Source organism: Perognathus longimembris, chromosome 21 (assembly GCF_023159225.1).
Source record: "Perognathus longimembris pacificus isolate PPM17 chromosome 21, ASM2315922v1, whole genome shotgun sequence".
Taxonomy (NCBI): domain Eukaryota; kingdom Metazoa; phylum Chordata; class Mammalia; order Rodentia; family Heteromyidae; genus Perognathus; species Perognathus longimembris.
Window position 1 is genome coordinate 30,539,387 of NC_063181.1, and position 26,312 is coordinate 30,565,698.

Genomic DNA, 26,312 nt, shown 5'->3' on the forward strand with positions numbered 1-26,312 from the left:
TGTGAGAATGACAAAATCTAGGCAACACTAGGTAGGCGAGTTGTGGCAGCATTTGACCAGCAGAGCAGCCTCTCAGCACCAGGACTGGGAGAAAGGGGTAGAGCCGAGTCCCCTTGAAGAGTTCCTCAAGTTCTGTCTCCTTGGTCAGCTGGTCTGAAGGTCAACAATTCAGGGCTAGCAGGGAAGGCTCAACATATGTTTTCAGGAACTTCTTTGGCCTAGTTGGGAAGGCCAACTGAAATTACAGGATTAGTATTGCCACCATCATTCCAAAGAACTTGGTGAAGGTAGGTAGCACTGATTCAGCCATACTGTCGCACACATCCCCCTCCTCCCCCCCCCCCCCCATTGCTCCTGAAAGGACAACCTCTTGTAGGCCTGGAGGCCTGGCTCCTGTGGATCGTGGGCTTTTGTCTGTATCAGTTGTGTCTGACCAGTAGCTATAGTCTTTTGTGAATGGGGATAATTTTCATTAAAGATCCTCTATTGTACCAAAATACCCAGGATTGAGCACATCTTGCTGGAGAATATTGAAGTTTACATTTCCCATCTACCTTAGAAATACCTTTGGCTTATCTGAGATTACAGCTCCGAGTAGCTCCTCCTTTCTGCATCATGTGCCACCCAAAGCTTCATCCTGCCCACAAGTGGGCTCTGCAGTTGCTTCTGTAAAGTGAGGACAATGGTAGTCACTACCTTAGTGGCTACGTGTGATGACTAAATAGGTTACAATATCTAATGTACTCCCAACAGCTTCTGGCTCATACGTTCTAGCCTTTATTATTTTTCAAGCCTTTTCCCCTCCCTGCTCCGTCACCTGTATGTAATTGTTACTCTAGTGAAATATTGAGGGTAGAGTCATGGTCCACCTCCCAGTAGGGGTTCCGGGATGCCTTCTCATCCTGGAAGGGCCTTGCTCTGGAAGGGCTTAGCTCTGGGATCTTCGGTGAGTCCCCTTGTGGCTGGCAGTGTTACCCATCCTGACTGGGAGTCAAAGGAGACAGGTCAGTCCTGCTGGCTTCAGATTGTGGTTCTTCTGAGGCACAATTGCATGTCTAACTAAGCATGGGAGGAGGGCATGCCACAAGGGGCTAGTGGAGCAGCCAGTGGACAGCCTCAGAAACTGCACCCCTTGATAATTCTTCAGCCCATTTAAGCAACCGCTTTTTTTCCATGTTAGCAAGTGTGTTTAAGCTTGTAATTTCCTCAGTGTCTATTACTCCTTTTTCTACCCCAGCAGACTGTAGAGACAGCTTCTGTAATTTTTTGCAAACACTCAAGGCTGTTGAGTTAAATGGGACCATTCTCACAAAGCAGCTCATATATATTTCCAAAACGCTCGTTTCCACTGGAGTTTGGGCTCCCAGATTAGCAACATATTGTGAAGTGTCAGCTACAAATGTAGCCCAGCCCCTCACTGGGAAGCTGAAGCATGGGTTGCTGACATGGGTTAGTACATTCAATGACAGCAGGTACTCGTGACATCTCAACATCTTGCCCCTCAGCAAGGAAACCAGGGGCCACGGAGGAATGTGTGCCATGTTGTCATGCAGAAGTAGAGTGGCTCTCCTAGACAAGATGAGCCATTTAGTCCTGATGGAAGTATAGAGAAATGACAGAATTATGGACGGGGGGGGGAGGGGGAAGGGAAGGGGCATCCTGTCTGCTGCATAGCCAAAGGCTCTGGAATGGGAAGCAGCTGTGAAGTCCCCTTCTGAGAAAGAACAGTGTTTCCAAGGCTGACCCCATAGGAGCCATAACAGCTCATGTAGAAATGAACAGTTTCCTTTCTTTTTCCCTACTGATTGCTTTTGTTTCTACTGATGTGGCTCATTTTAAAGTCAGAAGAGATCCCACAGATGAGTGCAGTTAATGTGTACAGAGTCTTTGGTGTATGGCCAGCATCATGCTAAGACCACGCCTGTTGTTCTCACCAAGCCTGGCAGAGGCTTTTATTTGGTTACACTGGGGAGCTCAGTTCAGTCTGGTTCTACTCAAAAGCCTGTGTGTAGCTTCCTCTGTGCTAGGTCTGGGATTGAGCCAACAGTTCTGAGAAGACCTTGGTCTCTCACTTTCTCCCCTGATGGTCCGAAAGAAGTGCTTCCCACTATCAAGGTGTTTGGATCCTAGGAACTGCAGTTCCCTCTTTCATTCCATGGAGAAATGAATTCGAAAGCTGAGATTTGTTATTGTACTTCAGACATTCTGTTCTCTTCGTCTGGCCCTGTGGTGAGACAGTGATGTTGGATGCTTGTTTATTTCTCACTGTTGTGAAAATAATCCTGTCTCCCTAGCCTTGTGACTCGGGTCCAGTGCCCTCTCTCTCACTCAGAGCTAGATTTCCAGAACTGGGCACAGTGGCCATTGGGGGCTCAAATGTGGCTTAAGTGCTCTGGTGTAGTTCTTAACTGAAGACTCAACTATGCTGGATAGGGCAAGGGACCCAAAGCAAGTGATTTGACAGATATATAAATAATATATTGATTTTTCACACTGGGGCCAGAAAAATCTCCCATCTTGAAACACAGAGGCAGCAAAGATAGCTCTTCTCCAACTTACTGGCCCAGCTGGAGTCAAATTCCAGGGAGGCTGTGCCAACTCAATAGATCCTTCTGAAACTACAGCCCATAAATGATCCCAGGAATTAGGGGGACCTTTGTGTGCATGTGAAGGAAAAATCCTAGATCCAGCCACACTCCCTCCCCGGCATGTAGTGATCTCCAGTTTAATGTTGGCCTATCTGGAATCCACTGGAGCACCTTCCTCATATGTTTAAAAATAGATTCCAAGGCTGCCAACCCTCTTAAAAGGAACATGGTAGAGATCAGCGCCAACACTATGGGATCTGATACCCAGTTCTGGTCACCTCCCTAAATAGACCCCCCACATTTGCAATCACTTCATCTGAAGAGGCCTTGCACCCAGGAACTGAAGATTTACCACTGAAAGTAAAATAGAAAACAGACTATAAATGTTTGTCCTACTGTAAATGTTCAGAAGAAATGACAAGGTTTTAATAAGGGAGTCAGACTGTATTTCTTATTCAATTCAGCAGATTTATGTATTTATGTATTTATTTAGCTAGAGATGAAGCCCAGAGCTTCACACATTCTAACCCAGACTCTATCACTGAGCTATTCCCACTCCAGTCAGTGGAATATTGTGTGGAGCATCCCATAAAAGCTCTGCCTAATGAATTGGGGAGCAGAGGTTTTGGTACAATTGTGCATATATGAGGAATTATGTTTTCCCAGCAGTGATGCGCTAGATGACTTATGACCTCCCCTGGGTGGTTTATGTCTGACTCCCCAGTGGCGATAAACTGGCCTCCCTTTCTTGGTAAAGGGTGGAGCTCCTGTACCCACCCTTATCAGTGGCACCCAGAGCCTCAAGGAACTTGGGTAACTCCCTGCATGGGTGAAGGGCAGAGAAGATAGAAGAAGGGTTAAGAACAAAATTGGATTGGTAGGCAACCAGGACAAAACAGGAAACTGCCAAAGGAGCTGCCAGGCACAGGCCCGGAGCACAACTTCTGTGGATATGCAATCAGAAAATCATTTCTGTTGTGCAGAGGAGATGCAAACGGAGAAGAATGGGTGTCAAGCCTCAGGTCTTCTTACTACAGTCAACCTTCCTTCTTCCCAACTAAAGCTTTTGCTAAATTTCCTCTCCAGGAGGCTAGGGTGTTACTAATCTTGTTTCTACCCTGAAAAATTAGGGCTTAATCCACTGTGAAACCTTAAGGCTGAGAAGAGGACCCCCGGAAGGGAGGGAAGGAGGATGGAAGCCTAAACCATCATTGACTGAGCACCTGCTATGGGTCAAGATGTGTGCCAGGCTTTTTTCACATCTACCTCACAATACCTGCAGAGGTGGGCAAAGTTGTTTTCATTTTGCTGAAGCTGAAACCAGTGCTCAAAATGTAATTTCCTTTATCAAAACAAATGTAGTCAATGGCAAACTTACTAATGTTGATACTTTAAGAAACAACTCAGAAAAGCAGAACATGTTATTATTCAGTTCCATGGCTGAGCTGATTACACAGAAGGATTACAAGTCTGCAACCAAGGCACTGTCAGATGCAGGTGGGAGCCTGGCAGAGGGCTGAGGATGCCCATTGCCAGCATGCCCTCCTCTGGAGCTGTGTTTGTTGCTGTTATCTCTCTCTGAGCCTCCATCAGGGAAGAGACATCCTGAACACCAGACTGACTCCTGCTCAGTATCCTGGAGGCCGAGTCTTCTGGAGAACCTCACCTTCTTTATTCCGGGCTTTTGATCAAACAAACAACACAAACCAAAAGTATTCTCCCCATCTGGGGGAGAAGTAAAGAATGGCTGACTAGCCCAATAAAAGCTTGTAGAAGGCATAACCCATAGACTGTCCCAGTTCCTGCCATCCTAGTGACAACCACCTCACCAAGCGAGCCAGCCAGTGTTTTCAGTGTTACCTAGTGAATGTTACCCCTGTCTGTTTTGTTTTTGTAAAGTAGGCTGGTCTTGAACTCATGATCTTTCTGTTTCTTCTACCTGAGTGTGGGTATTACAGCATGTGCCACCTTACCTGGTTATTTTCTTTCCTTTCTTCTTCCCCTACATTGTCTCCTCCTGATATAGCTTATTGTGGCTTAGATGACAGAACTCCTCAGCCAAGGCCCCCAATACTTCATAATTTTTTCACACTTAGGGAACAGCAGAGAGGTGCTTGGTAAAATTTAGTAAGCTTGGGGGAAATCCCTGTAGACACAACAAAGCCATCGGCTGGACTAGGAGTTGTGGATCTGTTGAAAGCCTCTGGCCGTCCCTGCTCAAGAGATGCTTATAATTCAGGCATGGTCTGGGACTGACATGCGTGGGAAAGGGCACATGGAATCTCTGCCCCCCAGGGTGCCCTTTAGCTTTCTCTTCTCTAATGCTAATCATCTCAGTTCCTTTAACCTCAGGTCTTACTGAACATGGTGCCTGCAGCAGTATCATTTCCTCTCTTGCCTTTGATGGACTCTTTCAATAAGTTTCAAAGCCTCAACCCTAATGAGGCCATGACTAAGACAAGGATTCTGTCAGACCTGGATGTTGAAGTCCCTTGTGTTTCCTCAGTATCTTTCTCATTATTCATAGTGCTGTGGGTTGTCTTCAGCTCCTGGCCCACTATGACTATTTCAACTTCCTGTGATTTTCTTATATCACCTGTAAACCTGGGTGTAAGAGTTAGAAGAACTAGGTACCAAAACTGAGCTGGGTTGTTGTTGTTTTTTAATTGATCTGCGACCATTTCATTTGCAAGGTACCAGTTTACCTCACCTTTGAGACAGATAACCCTATTCAAGGATTTCTCCAAACTCAGTAAGAAGAAAATAAATTGTAAATAGAACAAACTGGGTGCCAGTGGCTCCTGGTTATAATCCTAGCTACTCAGGAGGCTGAGATCTGAGGATTGTAGTTTGAAGCCAGCCTGGGCAGAAAGTCCCTGTGAAACTCTCATCTCCAATTAACCACTCAAAAACTGGAAGTGGAACTGTGGCTCAATGGATAGAGTGCTAGCCTTGAGTAACTAGATCCTCAGTTCAAGCCCTATAGCCGACAAAAATAAATAAATAAAGCAAAAGATACAGATAGGTCACCGAAGAAGATAGTAGACAGCAGATGAGCACTTGAAAAGCTCTTATTAGCTGTTAAGTAAAATATAAACTAAAATCAGAATGAGACTGCTCATATCTGTTAGGATGTCTAAATTAATGACCATACCAACTGTTGGCAAGGGTGTGGACCAACTCAAAGAAGATGGGGACTTCTAGGGGGTACCAGGAGAGTTTGGAGGTGATTGACATGTCAAATTCATCAAACTGCATTTTCAATGCAATTCATAGTAAGTTAATACTGTGAATACTCTCGTCAGTTCACCATGCAAGTCAACTACGTGTTTTTCAAAATATACATATTCATTTTGAGTTGGAGTAGGATGCTTTCTCCCTCTAAATATTAATATTAGAACAATGCCTTATATCCCTTGAGATACTTCCCTGAACTGATCAGGGATGTTCCAGTAAGTGTAACTTATTAATTGAAGCCTTCTGCATAGAAAATTCTAGCAAAGGGAGGCAGTTAAGAGGCACATGGCAAGAGACATACAGAGTGACTCGTGTTTTAGCAATGGAGGAGGTCAGTGACTGTCCTCCTCTGGACTGACATTTCCTGTTGGTACAAGAGTATGGGCGTTTCTCAATTTTTTAGAGCATGCCTGTCCTCAATTCTGTCTCCACTGGTGTTGGGAGCCTTGGCCCTGGAGGCTGCTGTCTTCATGTTGGTTTTCTTTTTATTCACACAGCAAGGAGTTAGTTGCATTAGCACACAATCATTAGATGGATCTTTTGGGCAACATTCTGGCCTTGCCATGATCTTCACTTATCCTAGAGATTCCCAGGGACTCCTTTGTGGCTGCTTACGTTTTCTACCCATCAGGGGCATCTTCCACATTGTCTTCCTGGCACTGAGCATCTTTGGATTGGAGTCTTGCCAATGCTGTTAGTGAAAGGACTTTGAGTCAATTTGTGGCCCTGACTCTTCTTTCTGAGCTCAGGTTCTCCATCCATACAGTAGCAGCAGCATTGTCTTGTCTACCTTGTGGGTGGTCATGAGAGTTCAATAAGGAGGTCTCCCACTGATTAGTGGGAGCAGCAAAGAGGGTTTGGTGATGTAGGTAGACAGTTACTTTAGACAGCATGAAAATGGGCTAGTGCTTTACACAAGCAGCCTGTGAATAAGCAGTGTCACCTGGGGCCCCCGTCAGCCAGTGTGGCTTTTCCTGACCATTTCTCATCAGCCATAGTTGTGCCTCCATGGTGTCTTCTCTAAGATTTTGCAGCCCCTGACATGCCAACCATCTGCTCCTGGAGTGACCTCCTGGAAAGTGGGGAGGTCTGAGGGCAGAAGCCCAGGCGCGTGCTGCGGGCCCACGGCGGGGCCGGGTCGGTTGGAGGAGAGCGGCACGCACGCAGCAGTAGCGCGCCTCGGTGCGCGCTGCCTGCCCTGGGCTGGCGCGCAGCGTCTCAGGGCTCAGGACACCCCGGAGGAGCTCAAAGCATGCCAGTCGGCTCCAGGACTTGCTCCAGGATTTCCTGAGCTCGCCCCGGGCCCCCTGCAGCACCGAGGCCCATTCAGAAAGGTGGCCGGGGTGGCAGGAGGAGGGCGAGCGCGCCATGCAGCAGGGAGCTCCTCGGCTCCTTCGGCCCGGGGCGCCCCGCTGGTGCGGCTCAGGACGCGGCTGTGCGCCCGCCGCCGGGCCGCCGGTGCCTGCAGCTCGGCGGCCCCTCGGCCGGGCCCGGCCCGGGGTCACTCTCTGAAGACGGCTGCGCGGTCACTTTCCCCTCGGAGGGGAGGACGGAGCGAGCTCGTTAGCGCGGGCCGGAGGGCGGACTCCGGGGTCTGGGCGCCAGGGCCAGCCGAGCCGGGGGAGCCCGTATTTTTAGCCAGATGCCGCGTAACTCGTCTGCACTCCCCGCGCCGCCCAGCGGATAACCGGGCCGGGCTCTCAGATTTCAGCGCGGGAGCCCGGAGATGGCAGCGCGGCCGGACCGGGCCGGTGCGGACCCCGCGGTGAGTGCAGCGGCCGGGCGCGGGGTAAGGGGTGCGGGGGGGCGGCGGTGCGGGGCGCGCCCCGAGCCCTCCCTCCGGGCTGCGGCTGCCCGCCGGCCGCTCGCGCCAACTTTGCGGGGCGGGGGCGGGGCGGGGACGCGCCGGGCCGCCCTTCTAGAAGCTGCCTCCCGCAGGCGTCCAGGCGGCCGGCACAGTGCAGAGGAAAATTCCTCCCCACGGAGACCGTGCCCAAAGAGACTGGGGCCTGGACCCGAGTTGGGTAGGGGCGGGCGCGCGGCCCTCCGAAGCTGCACCCCTCACCCCGAAGGACCCTGCTGCAAACCCAGTTGTGGGGACCCCTGAGGCCAGGCCCTGGCCTGGGCAGGGTCAGCTCTGACCCTAAGGCTCAGAAATGCAGCCCTCCCTCCCGCCCCCACTCAGGAGTGGAGTTGAAAGGAAGGCAGAACTGTGGGGGGGGGCCGAAGCCCAGCTGTAAATTATTCACCCAGCCCCCTAGGAAGGTGAGGTTGGGGATCCTGGCCAAGCTCACAGTAGCAAATGGGGGGGAGGCAGGGTATAACAGACAAGTTCTGCCTACTTAAAACAAAAGATAAGCCTACCCTGGCTGCACAAATGCCCACACCACCCAGCTTGCCTCTAAGGCTGGGTGCACAAGGGGTCATTAGAGATTTCCTCAGGGCCTGCGTTGGGGTTGAAAGGATCCCCAGAACTCCTACTTACATGAGATCTCTTAATTTGCATTTTGCCTTTGCCAGTGGTAATCTGATTGGGTGCTGGAGGCAGGATAGAGCCCTAATAGCCCAGCTTTCTGGGGAGAAAATTCATAAAACAGGTGGGAGGGTCAGGGTTTATTAATATTTGTGTGTAATAGAGGGGACACAGCAAGGGACACGTAGATACTTGGGCTGGAGTCCACTCCCCTCCATCTGGGCAGATAGTATCCCCTGCCTGTCTTTCTTAGATGTGCCCCAAGAAGCCCCCAGACTCTTCCCGGGAGTTCTGCCTTAATGAGTCTTGGGAAAGAGAGCTGGATATGGAGATCACCTGCTTAGAGATGTGTATGCTGGCTAGTCACCCTTTCAGAGGGGATTTGTATGCTTGGGCCTTGAGAAAGAAACCCTGATCTGTCCAGGGGGAAACCCAGGCCCCCTCCAGGCTCCTAGGAGGATGAAGAGGCCTGGATTCTTACCATCTGGAGGGAGAATGAAAACCCAGGTGTCACAGGCATGTTGACATTTCCTAGCAAGTTTCCGGCCTCTTCCTCCCCAGACACTGGAGCCCCTGGTATGCTCATCTATTGCTTCATTAACACCACACCACAGAGGAAGTATGCATGTGATCAGGGCTCATTGCTCCCAGAGTGGCCTTGATAACTTGAGACTCAAGAGGAATTCTGTTCCCTTCCTTTCTCTTTCATTTCCTTCCTCCAGAAGGCTTCCACCAGCCAAAGCTAAATTTGAGAGGAACCTAATGTGCACTCCAAAATGATAGATCAGCGAATGTTGACATGTATACTAGCTAGATTCAAATCCTGGAAACCCGCATAGCTGTGTGACTTTGGCCAACTTCTTGGTGAGTCAGTCACCTCATCTACAAAGAGAGAGAGAGAGAGAGAGAGAGAGATAATAAAGTACTTGTCTCACATGGGATTCTTGGGAGGAGCAAATGCACTAATTGAGTTTGAGTGGAAAACACAGTGAGAGCTCTGTAAAAGCAAATGCACTTTGTGTTGAGAGGAGGTTCAAGGATATGACATAGATTAGCCCACATTAATGTGGGCTAGGGATCAAAATACATTTGGTGTTGAGTGTCCTCCACCCATGCAGTGTACACAATGTGTGCATATGCACACAGGCACACTGATGAAAATGAAACTCAAGATGGAGAAGGGACAAAGGTCCAGAGGGCCTTGGTGGGGGGCACACAGGGCTGTGTGATCACTTTGATGATGCTGGTTCATGGTGTGAGTTCATTGTGGTGCACTGGAACAGTGTGCAGGCCTTCTACAGGTCCCCGGGTCTCCTCACCCCTAACAAAATTTGAGACTTCCAAGTAAGATGAATAGACTTGGAGAGGTCCAGCCACTCTGCTTTAATTTATCATAACTCAGAATTTGTTGTTGCTTTTCTCAGTAGTATTCACTCAGACACACCTAGCTTGTTGGTTGAAATAGGGCGTCTCCTAACTTTTTGCCTGGGCTTACCGGCACCCACAATCCCTTCAATGTCTGCCTCATGAGTAGTTGGGGCTACAAGTATGAGCTACCATGTCTAGCCTACTGAGACAAACATTTTTAATGAAACATGTTAGATTCTTTTGCAGTCTTTCTACCCTGTTGGATTATACAGGCTGTTCCCAGGTGTGCCAGACACACAGCTGAATTGGAGTCATTGCATGAGATGGATGGGTAGTGGAGATATGGAAGAACAAGACAATAAAGATGAGTCTCATATAAGCCCCAGGGGCATCGGTTCTGCAGCTTGAGAATTATTTCTCAGTGAATACTTATGGAATGAGTCTGTGGCCATCTGCCTACATGAATGATCTCTCTATGCTGTGTTTCTTGCAAATCAGGAGAACAAGGCCTCCATTCTACTTTCCCTGCCATCTTTATCTGCCAGAGAGATACCGGACTTGAACTGGGCCCTCAGGAAGTGCACTGTGAAATTAAAGTGAGCAGGGCACAGTAGCCAGGGATGTGTTGGGGAGTGACACCAACCCAAGGATCTTGCCCCTGTCCTGTCTACTCCATACCCACTGAAGGTCACAGGGAAAATGACTAACAAGTTACTTCACCTTCAATAATTTAGGCAACCTCAGCCACTCACTGTACTTCCTGGGCCTCAGATTCATCACCAGTGAAAGGAAGGTGTAGCACGAGATGGTTCCTTTCAAGAGTCCATTTGGCCTTGACTCAGTGCATGGGGACAGAGCAGAAGCTGCTCAGCTTTCCCATAAGCAGCTTTGCAGAGGGTTAGCTGTGGTCTTGCCCAGTGCCACGCCATCAGCACTGTCTGGATGGATATCCTTAGCATTGAGTCTGCTGACACTGTACCTTGTCAGGCACACCTGCCTTAAGTGTTATCCAGTTGCAGAATCGGGCCAGCCATTGATGTCTCCAAACCTAAGTGTTACCACCTTTAAATGGGATACAATTATACTTACCTCACCTATTGCCATGAGGGTTAAAAGATGTACCGTTGGGTAGGAAGGCTGGAGCAATGGTAAGGGTTTCATCCCTGGAACAAAAGCAAACAACAATAAAAGATGCCAGTAATATGTGTTGGTCAGTGACTACTGTCATAATTTTACCAACAACTCTTTAGCTGTCCTCAGTGGCTTCTGTTAGCCTTGATTTATCTGCTTGTCTGACATGATTGGCTGCATTGCTTCCTAGAACCAAAGCTACAATGTCATTCGTTGATACCACGTCTATTTTTATCCATCCAATTCTCAGGTTTTTATCCCAAATCTATTATTGTGCTGCAAAAGACATTTCATTGGTGGGAGACTTGTCTCTTTAACACTTTCAGTCTTGGGAAATAATGTGTTTTTCTTGTAGTTAGTTAGAGGCAGACATACTTTGTGAATTAGGAGCCAAAGATATTTATCCGAGAGCTAGGCCTTCAGTCTGATTTCTCTGGAATACAGGTTATGCATGGGGAACTAATGGATGTGTCCCGCTTTCTAAAATGTTTCCTCAGCCCAGACTGCCTGTTGAGAAGCAAGGCTAACAGGCAGTAGAGGCCTTGGCCTTAGAGACACGCATAGCTTTGCCAGACCCTGAATAGCAAAAAATTTGACTGCGAAGACACGACTTGCATAAATTCAGTAGCTAGAGAGAGACATTTAAAATGCATTTTGAAACTGAAACTTTGGTCCTATGGATCTTGGGTTCAGAAACTGTGTCTAAAGGTAGCATCCTGCAGGGTTCCAGTAGGACCTAGGGTCCAGGAAGTAACCCATCCAGGCAAAATGGGACAAGAAAGAGGACAAGAAGGGGATCTCCTGCCACATTGGGGACAGTATGAATACATGTCATAACTTGTATTTGAGCTTCGGTGATAGAGGAGAGAGGGAGGCAGCAAGGAAGGAAGATGTAATGTTGATGATTCTTTTCTACTATGGTTCACTGTTAAATGCAGAGGTGCATAGCTCAGAACTTCATTGTACAGCATCGGTGGAGAGTATGGCTGTGGATTTTGAGTCTTTTATGTTTAGGGTTTCGAGTCATCTATATATTGGTTTCTTGCAACTGCTGTGACAAGTGTTACTACAAAGTGGTGGCTTCAAGAGCAAACATTTCTTCTCTCAGTCTGGAGGCCGGCAGTGTGGGTGACTGCGTGCTGTGCAGGGCAGTGCTTCCTCCTCAGGATTCAGGCCAAGGCTCTTGGAGGCTCTTGGGACTCATCTGTTTCCTCTACTTTCTGCCTCCAACTCTGTCTCCTTTTCTACCTTCTTGAAGGACACTTATCCCTGGCTTTAGGGTCAACCTAGGGAATCTAGATGATCTCATCTCAGGAGTCACAACTCAATTACAGCTTCAAGGTCTCTTTCAAACAAGGACAGCCACAAGCTGCAGGGCTTACAATGTGGCTGGCCTTTGGGGGGCACACCATATAGCCTACCACCCATGCTCTGAAAACTTGGCAGAGGAGAGGGACTGAGTGTCCAGAGTAGAGGAAACCACTAGGTGGGGTCATCTGCAGGAACAGCAGCACACACATTCACAACTCATTCCACCTTTTGTGTGTGTATTATTGGGGATTCAACTCAGGTCCTCACATTTGCTAGGCGAGCCCTCAACCACTTGACTTGAGCCTCTAGCCCCTTTTTGCTCTGGTCATTTTTAGGTAGGATCTCGCCTTATGCCCAAGGCTGTGATCCTTCTACTTGTTCTTCCCATTGCCACTGGGGATGGCAGGCACTCAGCACTACCAAGCTGTTGTACTTCCTTGCATCAATGGGATGACAAGTGCATGTGAGCCACTTTGTCCAATTATTGGTTGAGGTGGAGTTTTGTGAACTTTTTTGTTTGTTTTTGCCCAGGCTGGCCTCAAACCTTGTCCTCCAGGTCTCTGCCTCCAATATAGCTAGGATTACAAGCTTGAGCCATTGTACCCAGACTGCTCATCCACTCTTACTTGATAACCTCAGCTTTGCATATCCTATATGCCAAGCGCTGTGAGCACACTTTATAAAGTAAGCTATTTCACTGAAGCATCACAGGATATGAGAAAGGCCTTCCTGTCCCCCAGTTTATAGATGAGGAGATGGAGCTGAGGGTAGCCAAGCACTTCAGGGTGCTTGCTACACTTAAGGCAGCTGCTGTGGCCTTGACTTCTTCACTCCTCGGCTCCTCCTGCATTCATCTGCAGTAGCATACATCCCTTGCCCCTCTCTTGTTGCCACACGTTTAATGCAGTCCAGAGCTCCCAAGGCAAGATCTTCACTCTCATCCCACACATCTGACAGAGTACCTGGTTGTTAAGAGCCTGACCTGGGGTGTTGAGTTTCTGAATTTCAGGGCTACACTAGCCTGCATGTCCCGCTGTGCCTCTTACCTCTGGGGAAGCCTACGGTCTACATCTCTGGGTGCGGGCCTGCACAACATGTGCATGTGGCTGTACATTATCTGTGAAAGCAATGATGTTGTTAGCACATAATGCTGTGTGCTGATCACAAAGCACAAGGCATCCCGGAAGAGCTTGGCTAACTTTAGCTTCTCTGGCCTCCTTCACAACTCATTGGAGCCTGGGGCCTAGTTGAGCTCTTGCAGATCCTGAAGCAAGAAGTGAGTGCTGGCCCTGCTGAGCATTTGCTGTATGAACAGGCTGGTCCCCTCTGGGTCGTGGTCAAGAATGGCTGATTATGAAATCCTGAACGAATAGGAGGTGCACACTAGAGCAGCCTCACATTCTGGGTCCCGGAACAGTCCAGCTGAGGGCACAAGGGGACTCATACCTGGAGATGTTGGGGACAAGGTGTTCTCACAGGAGAATGGGGTAACTGCTGCCTTGGCCTGGGGCACAGAGAGCCTTCAGATTGTTAACAATGGAGACACTCACAGCCTATTGTTTTCCCTTAGGCCGATGCGGCCACCAGCTTTCTGAGGGCAGCTCGATCCGGCAACTTGGACAAGGCTCTGGACCACTTGCGGAATGGGGTAGACATTAACACTTGCAACCAGGTAAGCAATGGAGACAGGCATGTTCTCTTTTTAAAAAGCAGTGTCTGCCTGATATCATTTCTTGAGAACTTTGAAATTGCCTTTCTCACCTTTCCCCAGAACCTCACGCCCCTGAGGCTTTTGCCAGCTGAGGCCAAACCCACACCCACCCAGGGAGATAGATGCTGCTCCCTCTGGGTACACACTGCTGAGGACCATAATCCAGTCCTCTCTGGCCCCTTCCCTTCGAAGCTATGTGGGTCTCTGGCCTCACTCTAGAAGATGTGGCCTTTGACAGTGGATGGGAGGAAGAGTCTTTGAAGAAGTCTATTTGTGTGGATGTCCCGCCTCCTTTGTCTACCTGCAGCCTTACAGGTTCTGGCAGTGAGCTGGGAAAGGGCAATTGGGGCTGTGCTCAGTGTGGAGGATGGAAGATGCAGCCTGACTCAGGATGCTGTGGCTTGTGGGCCTGGCTCATGGGCCATGAGCCAAGGGCCTGGTCTCAGACAGAGGGCTGGTCTCAGAAACTGAATGTGCTTGGGGTGATCCTTGGATAGGCTTGGGGCCAAGGACTTAGGCACCATCTTAACAGAGAAGAAACAGGCTTCAGGGAAGGGAGCAGTATAGGGCTTAGCCAGTGGATTGCTGGCTTGTTTGGGTTTCATTGTTACTATTTGATAGCCAATTGAGTTAGTCAGGTACAGATGTTAACTCAGTGCCTAATTTAGAATAACTGGGCCAATTGTAACTTTAAAAAATTATTATTATCTTTAAGTAGTTGCACAAAGGGGTTTCCATTTAATAAAACAGTTAATGAATCCTGTTACAGTAAATCAGACTTTGCCAGAAAACAATGCAGACATCCAGGTGCAAAGAACAAAGGAAAGATTTATTGCCAGCAAAGGGACCAGCAAGACTCCTTCTCACAAGAAAGAAGAAGTGAGAAGCCTGGCTATTGTGTCAGGTGACCTTTATAACCTCTGAGGTTTGGGAGGTCTTGCTGCCTTATATGACTATAGCTACTCCAGAGGAGTACCATCTCAAGGTAAAGGAGGTAGAGGCTAATTATTTACTAAATGGGCCTGGTGTTGCCTAGGGAAAGAGCATGCTAAGCTATGAGAGAAACTACTGGGCTAACAAATACAAAATATCTTACTCATTTTAACATTCTCATCCATTCCTTCCTCACCCCCACTTCCCTCACTCTTGTTAGTTTTGTAGGATATACACTGGATTCTTGTCAGCATTCCCCCCCATTTTCCCTTGTTCACTCATCTACTCCTTTCTCCTTGACCCTACCCCACCCCTTTCAAGTACGTACTTCCTGGTGTTTTATTTTGCTGAAAATTTTGATTTTGGCTTTCTAAGGAATTACACTATTTGAGACCTCGGATCTACCGTATTTCAGTTGATATGTTTGTATATACTTGCATACCACCCAACATATTTAGTTATGAGTTTATAAGCTAAATCTGGCTTCCACATATAAGGGGAAATGTAGATCTTTAGTCTCTCTGGGCCTGACTTACATCACTTAATTTTCCCCAAGTCTTTCAGTTTCTTTACAAATGGTACAATATCATTCTTTCTAATGGATGAGTAAAATTCCATTGTATGTGAATATATATGTATATAGATAGACAGATGTCACATTTTCTTGTTCCATTTGTCCATTGAGGAGCATCTGAGCTGATTCTATACCTTGGCTATGGTGAATTGTGCTGTGGTAAACATGGTTGTGCTTGTGGCTTTACTGTATCCTGGTTTGTAATCTTTTGGGTAAACAACCAGAAGTAGAATTGCTGGATCAGAGGGTAGTTCTATGTTTAAGTTTTTGAGGAACCTCCATACTGCTTTCCAGAGTGGCTAAGCAAGTTTACATTCCCACCAACAGTGTATTAGGATTCCCTTTTGGCCACATCCTCTCCAACACCTGTTATTGTTTGTTTTCCTGATGATAGCCATTCTAACTAAAATGAGGTGGAATCTCAATTCTTACATATCACCTTGTACCAGCATCAATTCAAAATGGATTAAAGACCTCAGTGTAAGATGTGAAACCATGAAACCATTAACAGTAGGAGTAGGGAAAACATTAGGGTTCCTGGCCACAGGTAGAAACTTTCTGAGTAAGATCCAGAAGTACAGCAAATCAAAGAAAGACCAGTTAAATGGGACAATATCAAATTTAAAAGTTTCTTCAGGGCAAAGGACATAGCCAACAACCTAAAAAGACAGCCTACAGGAGTTAGAGGTATGGCTCACTTGGTAGAATGCTAGCCAATGAGCGACAGTGGCTGCAAGTATCAAGTTCGACCAATTAAAAAAAAAAAAAAGAAAGAAAGAAAAACCTGCCTAAAGAATGGGGGAAGACTTTTGCCAGCTACACAACAGATAATGGCTGAATATCTAGAATGTATAGAGAAGTTAAAACATTAAAACCTCAAAAAAATCCAGCAACCCAATTAATAAATAGGCTAATGAGCTAAAGAGAATCTTCTCAGAAATATAAATGGCCAATAGACACATGAAAAAAATGCTCAATCTCTAGCTATAAAAGGAAAGGCCAAGCAAAACAATTATAACTTTTTATTAAATCATCTTAACCATTTTAAAGATTTTTTTAGGTGTGTTGATATTCTTTAGTATCTAATTCGGTTGTGTAAGGCATATTCCTTTTGTAAATGACCTGCGCCCACCACTCGGCTGTGGAATTCTGTACACCTGGCCAGTGAAGCTTGTCCCCACTAGACAACAACTCCCCACCCCAGCCCTGGCTGCCCTTCTACCTCCAGTCTCTAAGATTTTGGTGACTCTGGGACTCCTAGAAGTTGCATCTTAGTTGCGTTCAGACTGGCTTCTTTCATTCAGCACTGTATTCACAGTTCTTCCACACTATAGAAGCCGATTGGTATCTGCAAGCCAAGAGAAACACATTTCCAGGATGCAGGTCACCTTTCCATGGGCAGGATGTCTCTATCCCCTGCCCATCCAGGCCCTACTGAAAATGTAGAATGCGGGGCTGGGAATATGGCCTAGTGGCAAGAGTGCTTGCCTCCTACACATGAAGCTCTAGTTCGATTCCCCAGCACCACATATATGGAAAACGGCCAGAAGGGGCGCTGTGGCTCAGGTGGCAGAGTGCTAGCCTAGAGCGGGAAGAAGCCAGGGACAGTGCTCAGGCCCTGAGTCCAAGGCCCAGGACTGGCAAAAAAAGAAAAGAAAAGAAAAGAAAATGTAGAATGCAACCTGCTCTCCCTCAGAGTCGATATTCCATCAGGGTTCTGTTGGTCTTGTGGCTGAAAGGCACAGTAAGAGGATCAGAGAGGGGACAGGCAGCTGAGGTGTGTTTATGAAGCAGCGCTATGGCCGTGGTTGGAGGTGGAATGTGTTCCTGGATTTGGGAATGCAGGCTGGATAGGGACAAGCCAGCCTCCTCCCCTTACCTCCCATCCCACCCAGAAGTACCAACTTCCACATGAGTGGCCAGAGACTTCACTGTGCTTGAGGCATGACCCTGACACACAGTACAATATGCCTGTAGATGGAAACTCTGTCACTGTTTTGCTGGTAGGAGATGGAAGCAGAAAGGCAGGGACAGGTGACAGTCCTGCTGTGCCACAGTGTGGGACTGGAAGAAGCCCCCCCACCTTCCCCTCATGCCCCAGAAGCCACAGCACACGCTGCAGTGCTCCCCTTTGCCAGGGGAGGGCGCTGCATCCTCCCTCAGCTCCCTGGCCAGCAGGGTGAGTTCTGCCAGAGAGAGTAGTGACCCTGGGCTGCCTTCTCAGGTGTGCAGCTCCAGCTTTCCAAGGAAGCTGTTCAGCTGAATGGCAGCCATTGAGCACAGAAGGCCTGAGCCAGGGCTTGTTTTCTATATGAACCTGGGGTGTTCTAGTGAAATCAAGGGGGTGGCTTTGCTAGGCTGATCTCCTGTGGATGGGACTGCCTGGTCCCTTGGGCACCTGGGCACCTGTTCATTTTGGCTCTGTGCAGCAGATGACCAGGCACTATGTACTCCCCCCACCTCCCGTCAGTTATAGGGCTTGAACTCAGGGCCTGGGTGCTGTCCTTGAGCTTTTTGAGGTTAGTGCTCTAGGTTAGTGCTCAAGTGCTCAAGGTTAGTGCTCTACCACTTTGAGCCACAGTGCCACTCCCTGTTTTATGGTGGTTAATTGGAGATCAGAGTCTCATAGACTTTCCTTCCCAGGCTGGCTTTGAACCACGATCCTCAGATCTCAGCCTCCTGAGTAGCTAGGATTACAGACACGAGCCACTGGAGGCTGGCTCTGTGTACTCTTTTTTGACAGCTTGGACTGGATCTAGCCTCAGCTCCAGGCCTCCGTCCTGACTGCCATCAGGATCACTCAGAGTCCCAGCTGCATGGAGGAAGTGCCGGGAAAGGGGACTAGAGGCCTACTGTTGTTAAGCACCTGCTGCCTGCTTGTCCCAGAGGGACCCCAGGTCCTTAGAGCTGGGCGCTTGTTGTCTCTGTCTTGGGCTGGTCACTGCAGCTGCAGGTGACCACAGGTGTCTGGCTGTCCCTGGAAAAGAGCAGGGTGGAACAGCCTAAGTCTCCCTGGCTGTGCAGGGTAGTTTGGGTCCTGCTTCAGATGGTAGAGGAAAGTCTGGGGAAGGCATAGTAGTGAAGACAAGAACTGCTGCTTTCAGATGGTCACAGGACCAGCCTTCTAATGGCCCGGGAGTTTTCTTTTCTTTTTTTTTTTTCTTCAAATTTTTATTATCAAACTGATGTACAGAGAGGTTACAGTTTCATACGTTAGGCATTGGATACATTTCTTGTACTGTTTGTTACCTCGTCCCTCATTCCTCCCTTCCTCCTACCCCTTTCCCTTTCCCCCCATGAGGTGTTCAGTTCACTTACACCAGTTTTTCAAGTATTGCTTTTGTAATTGTTTGTCTTTTTTTACTCTGTGTCTCTCGATTTTGGTATTCCCTTTCAATTTCCTAGTTCTAATACCAGTATACATGGTTTCCAATATACTCAGATAAGATTACAGAGATAGTGTAGATACAACCACAGGAAGGTGATACAAGAACATCATCAATAATAGAAGCTGCAGATACACATGGCACATTGAAAGTAGTTACATCTGTGATATAACAATTGTCTCCATAACATGGAGTTCATTTCACTTAGCATCCTCTTATGTGATCATAAGGGTATAGCTATTGGGCTCTTGTGATCCTCTGCTGTGACTTGCCTAAACCTGTGCTAATTATTCCCAATAAGGGAGACCATAGAGTCCATGTTTCTTTGGGTCTGGCTCACTTCACTTAGTATGATTTTTTTTTCCAAGTCCTTCCATTTCCTTACAAATGGGGCAATGTCATTCTTTCTGATGGAGTCATAAAATTCCATTGTGTATATGTACCACATTTTCCTGATCCATTCGTCTACTGAGGGGCATCTGGGTTGGTTCCAGATTCTAGCTATGACAAAATGTGCTGCGATGAACATTGTTGTGCTGGTGGCATTACTGTGATTTTGTTTGTGGTCTTTTGGATAGATACCCCAAAGTGGGGCTGCTGGGTCATAGGGAGCTCTATGTTTAGCCTTCTGAGGAATCTCCATACTGCTTGCCAGAGTGGCTGAACCAGTTTACATTCCCACCAACAATGAAGTAGGGTTCCCTTTTGGCCACATCCCCTCCAACAATTGTTATTGTTAGTTTTCTTGATATAGGACATTCTTACTGGGGTGAGATAGAATCTCAATGTTGTTTTGATTTGCATTTCTTTTATGGCCAGTGACGTAGAGCACTTTTTCATATGTCTCTTGGCCATTCTCATTTCCTCATCAGAGAAGTCTCTTTGTAAGTCTTTAGCCCACTTGATGAGGGGGCTATTGGTTCTTTGTGGTTTTGTTTTGGAGGAAGGTAATTTTTTTAGTTCTGCATATATTTTAGATATGAGGCCTTTGTCCGTTGAATGGTGGGTAAAGATCTTCTCCCAGTCTGTGGGCTTTCTGTTTATCTTGTGAGCTATGTCCTTTGCCCAGCAGAAGCTCTGCAGTTTGAAGCAGTCCCATTTGTCCAACCTTTCTTTGATTTGTAGCCTTTCTGGGTCTTTGTTCAGGAAGTTCCGTCCTACGCCAAGGAGCCCAAGCGTTTCTCCTTCTCCTTCCTTTAGTGTTTTCAGGGTGTCTGTTTTGATTTCGAGGTCTTTAATCCATTTTTGAATTGATTTTGGTGCAGGGTGATATATAAGGATCTAGTTTTAGTTTGTTGCATGTGTTGAACCAGTTTTGCCAGCACCATTTGTTAAAGAGGCTATCTTTCTTCCAAACTATTATTTTAGCTCCTTTATCAAAGATTAAGTAGGCGTAGTTCTGTGGATTCATTTCTAGGTCTTCAATTCTGTTCCATTGGTCTTCAGGCCTGTTCCGGTGCCAATACCAAGCTGTTTTTATTACTATAGCTTTATAATACAGCTTGAAGTTTGGTATTGTAATTCAACCAGCACTGTTCTTTCTGCTTAGGATTGTTTTTGCTATTCTAGGTCTTTTATTGTTCCATATGAATTTCTGGATTGCTTCCTCTATTTCATTAAAAAATGGTGTTGGGATATTAATGGGTATTGCATTGAATTTGTAGATAACCTTTGGCAATATTTACATTTTGATTATATTAATCCTCCCAATCCAGGAGCATGGGCGGTTTTTCCATTTCCTTAGTTCTGACTTAATTTCGTTTTTCAAGCTTTTAAAGTTCTCATCAAAGAGGCCTTCCACTTCTTTGGTTAAGGTTATTCCTAGGTATTTTATTTTTTTTGAGGGTATTGCGAAAGGAATTGCTTTCCTGATTTCAGCCTTGGTGTTCGGGTCGTTAACATAGAGAAAGGCTGTTGATTTTTGAGGGTTTATTTTATATCCTGCAACTTTGCCAAAGTTTTGGATCAGCTCTAGTAGCTTGGGGGTAGAGTCTATGGGGTTCTTTAGGTATAGTATCATGTCATCTGCGAAGAGACAAAGTTTAACTTCATCTTTTCCTATTTGGATCCCCTTTATATTTTCTTCTTGCCTAATTGCTCTGGCTAGGAATTCTAGTACTATGTTGAAGAGCAGGGGAGAGAGTGGACATCCCTGCCTTATTCCTGATTTTAAAGGGAATGGCTTTGATTTTTCACCATTTAGAGTTATGCTTGCTGTTGGTTTGTCATAAACTGCCTTGATTATATTCAGGAATGTTCCCTGGAATCCCAGTTTTTCCAGGGCTTTTAGCATAAATTGGTGCTGGATTTTATCAAACGCTTTTTCCGCATCCAGAGATAAAACCATGTGGTTCTTCAGCTTGCTCCGGTTGATGTGGTGGATTACATTAATTGATTTGCGTATATTAAACCAACTTTGCATCCCTGGGATGAATCCCGTTTGATCGTGGTGTATGATTTTTTTTGATGACCTGTTGAAGTCGATTGGCCAGAATTTTGTTGAGAATTTTTGCATCAATGTTCATCAGGGAAATCGGTCTATAGTTCTCTCCTTGATGAGTCCCTGCCTGGTTTTGGGATGAGGGTTATACTGGGATCATAGAATGTGTCTGGTAGTGAACGTTCTCTTTCAATTTCATTAAAGAGTTTGAGAATTATTGGTGTGAGTTCTGTTTTGAAGGCCTTGTAGAATTCTGCAGTGAATCCGTCTGGACCTGGGCTTTTCTTGGATGGGATATCATTTATTGCCGTTTCTATTTCAATACTGGATATGGGTCTGTTTAGAAGGTTTAAATCTTCATGGTTGAGTTTGGTGATATGAATTTTTTCTAGGAAATCGTCCATTTCTTCCAAGTTCTCGAATTTGTTGGCATAAAGGTTTGCAAAATAGTCCCTTATTATTTTCTGAATTTCGGTTATTTCTGTGGTGATGTTACCTGTTTCATCTCATATCTTGTTTATTTGAGTGTGCTGCCTTCGTTTTTTGGTTAGGTTTGCGGCCCTGGAGTTTTCTATCTCCTCCATGAATCTTGCATTCACTGTTGGAGAAGATAACACTTGGTTTTCCTGGGCCCCTGCCTGGGGGTCTTTGGAGCCTCTGTACTGTGATGGTATTAGCATTATCCTACCCATGCTCCTACTCAGTGAGCCCCCACATTCTCCCATGGGGCCCTGTGGGCAAGGAGCCAGGGCTGCTGCCAGCGAGGAAGAAAGTAATTACTCCAGGAGTATGGCAAGTAGAACTCTCTGTTTATATAAGCAATGTGGATATTTGGGAAGCTTCCTTTTCTTGCAGAGATCATATCTATTAATTTTATCATCAGCATTGTTCTGTTTATAGAAGACCTGCCTACCTAAGTGCACACAGGCACGTGCCCTCTCCTACCCAGTGTCTTTACATGACTGCTGGCTTTTTTGTTCATCAACTGTGCAAAGCATCAGTTCTGCTTTACACCCTGTGTCTAGCTTTTGCTGTGCCTCTCCACATACATGCAGAGTGCTGGACTGCAGTGCTGACAGACGAGTAAAAGAAACCCTGGCCCTCTGCCTGTGTGAGATGGCAGCCTACTGGTGATGAGAGCTGATCGTCAGCTAACACAGAAGATATGCAACCCCAAATATAAGTTAGGTGCCATGCAGGAAAGGTCTAGAATATTCTTAGAAAAGGTGGGATGTATGATCTAGGGTCAGACATCAGAGGTGAGTTGAAGGGATGGGCAGGGTTCAGTGAGGTGAAAGGAGAAGTGCATCTAATCCAAAGAACAGCCATTCAAAGTCCCAGAGACAGGAAAAGGAGAAGTTTAAAGGCCCAGAACAGAGAGCAAAAGAGATCAGATGAGGTAAAACTACAATCAAACTAGAATTTTCACAGTGTTCAACAGTATGGCCTTAGGGTCCTGAATGCTGTGTGTGTGTGTGTGTGTGTGTGTGTGTGTGTGTGTGTGTGTGTGCGTGCGCGCGCGTGTGCGCTATTAATCCTGGACTGGAGTTGCTGGTTCAGGTTAACAGATCTGGAAAAGGGGACAGAGTTGGGTCAGGGAAGCAGGTATCAGCACTACCTAAGAGCTGGAGACACTGTCCATTAATCAAGAGGAAGAGAGGTATTTTAGTAGTGAACAATGGTATCAGTGTGACAACCTCTCCTGTAGACATTGTGTTAAGGATTCTGATCATTATCCTGAGAGCTGAGAAAAATGAAGAATGAGTCTAGCACAAGAGTACCATGAGGAGGATGTGCTATAAAGAGCCCTGCTTCTTCTGTGGAGGAAACAGATGAAGGTCACTAGGGAGTCCAGCCATGAGACTATTGCTGTCATCCAGGAGAATTTTAATACTCAGATAAGAAGAACAGAAATGACTGTGGAGGAAGAGCAAAGCCAGAGGCCTGACAATGATGGGGTTGGGGAAAGAATACTTCAAGAACAACCCTCTGAGTTTGATCTGTGCAATGTATAAGGAAGGGCACTGCTCATGGCTAGATGTAGATGTGACGTGGAGGAAGTAGTGAGTCATGAGCTGGCTGGGAGGGGGGGCAGGTCCTGTGTTCCTGAGGAGGAGGAGGAATCCTGACGAGCTTGAGGGCGATGGACAGCGAGCAAGAGGTTATCTGAACCTGGGATCCAGTCTTCCAGGGTATTGAGTGCTGCATTGACAAATGCAAGGGATGGCGGCAGGTAAGGCAGAACCCCCCGGGTGGCTATGGAGCCCCTTCCCTGTGCATGTAGGAAGCACCTGAGAAGCTAGACAAAGTAGATGAGCTATGATCTTGGTGTGTTTGTGCTGGTAGAGGAGACAATCACCAACCAGGGAAACAAGAAACATAATGGCTGGTGAAAAACACCACAAAGAAAGCAAAGGGAGGTGACCCGAGAGCATTGGAAGAAGAAAGGGAGCGAAGCTTGTGGTATTTGGGAACATCATTCATGGAAGAAGGGAAAGAAGTGCAAAGGTGCCGAGCGAGTCAGGAGAAGCTTGGTTTGACTGGGGAGCAGCTGGAAGGACGGTGGGGCCAGAGTGGGCTGGGAGAAGGGAAAAGCAGTGAGGGCTGGCCCCGGTGGCTCATGCTCACAAACCTGGCTACTCAGGAGACAGAGATCTGAGGATTGCAGTTCAAAGTTCATGAAACTCTTATCTCCAAGTAACCACCAGAGAACTGAAAGTGGAGCTGTGGCTCAAGTGCAAGAATGCTAGCCATGAGCCAAAAAGCGCGCGCACGCACACACACACACACACACACACACACACACACACACACACACACACGAAGAGATGGGGGCATGTCCAGGGCTGGAAAGGGTTTGTGGACAGGGGTGAGAACTTGGTCTTGTCTCTAGGGGAGGTGATGAGCAGCCAATGAATGTTTGTTTTTTTTTTCTGTTCTATAAGAGAGGCTCAACCTGCCCCCTCAGCTGCAGTGTGACTGACACAGAGGAGCTCGGGGCTGCAGCCACAGGACACACAGCCTGGAGGCTCTCTAGGGCACCAAGTGGAACCCGCAGTGGCTTTGATTAAGGGATGGTAATGCAGGCAGGAAACCAGAGGATTCACACCCAGAACCTGGAGGTGGTGGTCTCCACACATAGGAGGTTGGGTCCACAGTATTTCCTTCTCACCATCCTAGTGACTGTATAACAAAGGGCTGTTGGCTCAAGTCAAGTCACAGCTCAAAAGCCACTGCAAAGATGTCAATAGCCCTATAGCTTGAATAATCTGTCCTTAGAATGTGCATGGTATGGCCTCTCTCTCCTGCTGCCCGTGGTGTGGTTACTATGTATGGCCTCTTGAGCACAAAAGGACCAAGTCCATGCCCCCTCCTTTGCTCCCTCGCAGCATCAGGTGGGCAGGGGAGGCCAGCCAGAGGCTCTGGTACTTTTGAATGAATAGTGATGTGATTTTGCTCACACCAATCCTGGCTTCCCATGGTCAGCTTCAAGAGTTTGATGTCAAGTGAATCAAAGTATTTTATTGTGGAAACCATGATAATTAAAAGGTACTTTCTGAGCAGGGTGCCAGTGGCTCATGCCTTCAATCCTAGCTACTCAGGAGAATGAGATCTAATGATCCTGGTTCAAAGTCAGCCCGGACAGGAAAGTCTATGGGATTCTTATCTCCAATTAACCAGAAAAAAAAATGCCAGAAGTGGAGCCATGGCTCAAGTAGTAGAGCACTTAGCCTGGAGCAAATGAGCTAAGGGACATTGCCCTAGTCCTGAGTTCAATCATCAGTACCAGGAAACAAAAATCCACTTTCAGTTCCAGGCATGCAAGTCCAGGCCTGTGTTTGCAGCTACCCTTGAGGCACAAGCAGGTCTTCCCCAGTCAAAACCATAAGATCCTATCTGAAAAAAATAGCAAAAATGGCTGGAGGTGTGGCCTAGGTGGCAGACCCCCTTCCAAATGCTGGGATCCCTTAATTCAAACACCAGTACCACCAGACAAAACAGAACTTACTTTGTGGGATGAGCTCACTAATGACATCTCGCAGTTAGCAGCTGCAAGATAGCAGGAGCAGGAAGAGCCATGAGAGCCCCTTGGCCACCTGCTCCTGGAGAGCTCAGTCCAAGAACCCACCTGAGCTCAGTTCTGTTCTTCAGACGCCCACAAACATGACCTTCCTCAGCCTTCCTGATAGGAAAGCAAGTTCCTACAACCCAAGGGGAGAATTCCCCACCAAGGAGAGGGACCCAGTGGCAGAAGAGAAAACAGAGCTTCTCTACCATACTCCTCTCCTTGACCCTTGGCCTGTGTTTACTTTTCTTCCATGCACATGCTACTGCCTAGATTACTGTGCATTTGTGTGTCAGCTTGTTTACTTTTCTCAGGCCCACTAAAATGTAGACACTCCCAGGGAAAAGGACTTGGCCCTAATTAGTACTCTGTTGAGACCCTACCTGGCATATAGCAGGTGCTCATAAAATTGGTCAATAGACAGTGAAAAATTCTGTAACAACAAAGGAGCAAATATCTGTTTAGTCCATCTAGCACTCGACTACAAGAATCACTTTGAGCAGCATAGCTTGATGATGCAAGCTCAGGGTGATGGCTCAGATGCTGCCTTGGCCCTCAGTCAAGCACACAGTGAGATCTGCTGCAGTATTCAGCAGCTCAAGCCTCTGAATGATCACAAGAATAAGAGGGGTTTTCAGTGCTAACACACAACCATGCTGGCCCCATGATACCTCCTAAATTCCCACATGTATCCTAGGAAGGCCCCGTTAGCTGGTGCTTGTTTATGTCAGCGATGGAGGATTTTAGGCATTTCAAGCACATGGAGCACATGACCCAATAACTTCGGTTATGGAATAATCTTTTCAACAGAAGCCACATGCCAAGTCTTCTAACCAGGATTCTCTGGGCTCTGGTGACTGTGACATTATGACCTTTCCAAGTTACAAGGTCTGAGGGATTAGAGGAGATCATGGCTTTCAGCATTCATGTTATAGGTTGGAAAACCAAGTTCTACAGGTTATTCTGAGGGTATTACAAGCTTTAGGACTTTCAGTTTGGTGATGTAGATATAAGAAGGCCCACATGAGCTAGACATGATGGTGCTGCACACCTGTAATCCCAGCACTCAAGAAACTGAGGCAGAAGAAGCAAGA

General features: G+C 47.1%; 1 protein-coding gene across 5 annotated transcripts in view; it reads left to right on the forward strand.

Annotated features, from left to right (window-relative positions):
* The window catches only part of Ank1 (ankyrin 1), a 137,134-nt gene that overhangs the window by 16,067 nt on the left and 94,755 nt on the right, over positions 1-26,312 (forward strand). For all 5 annotated transcript variants that reach the window (XR_007208507.1, XM_048330266.1, XM_048330268.1 and 2 more), the window contains exon 2: positions 13,679-13,780. Coding sequence is in view for 4 of the 5 variants with exons in the window: in XM_048330266.1 (XP_048186223.1) it covers positions 13,679-13,780 (102 nt within the window). In the remaining variant the exon portion in view is untranslated. The remainder of the gene's footprint in view (positions 1-13,678; positions 13,781-26,312) is intronic.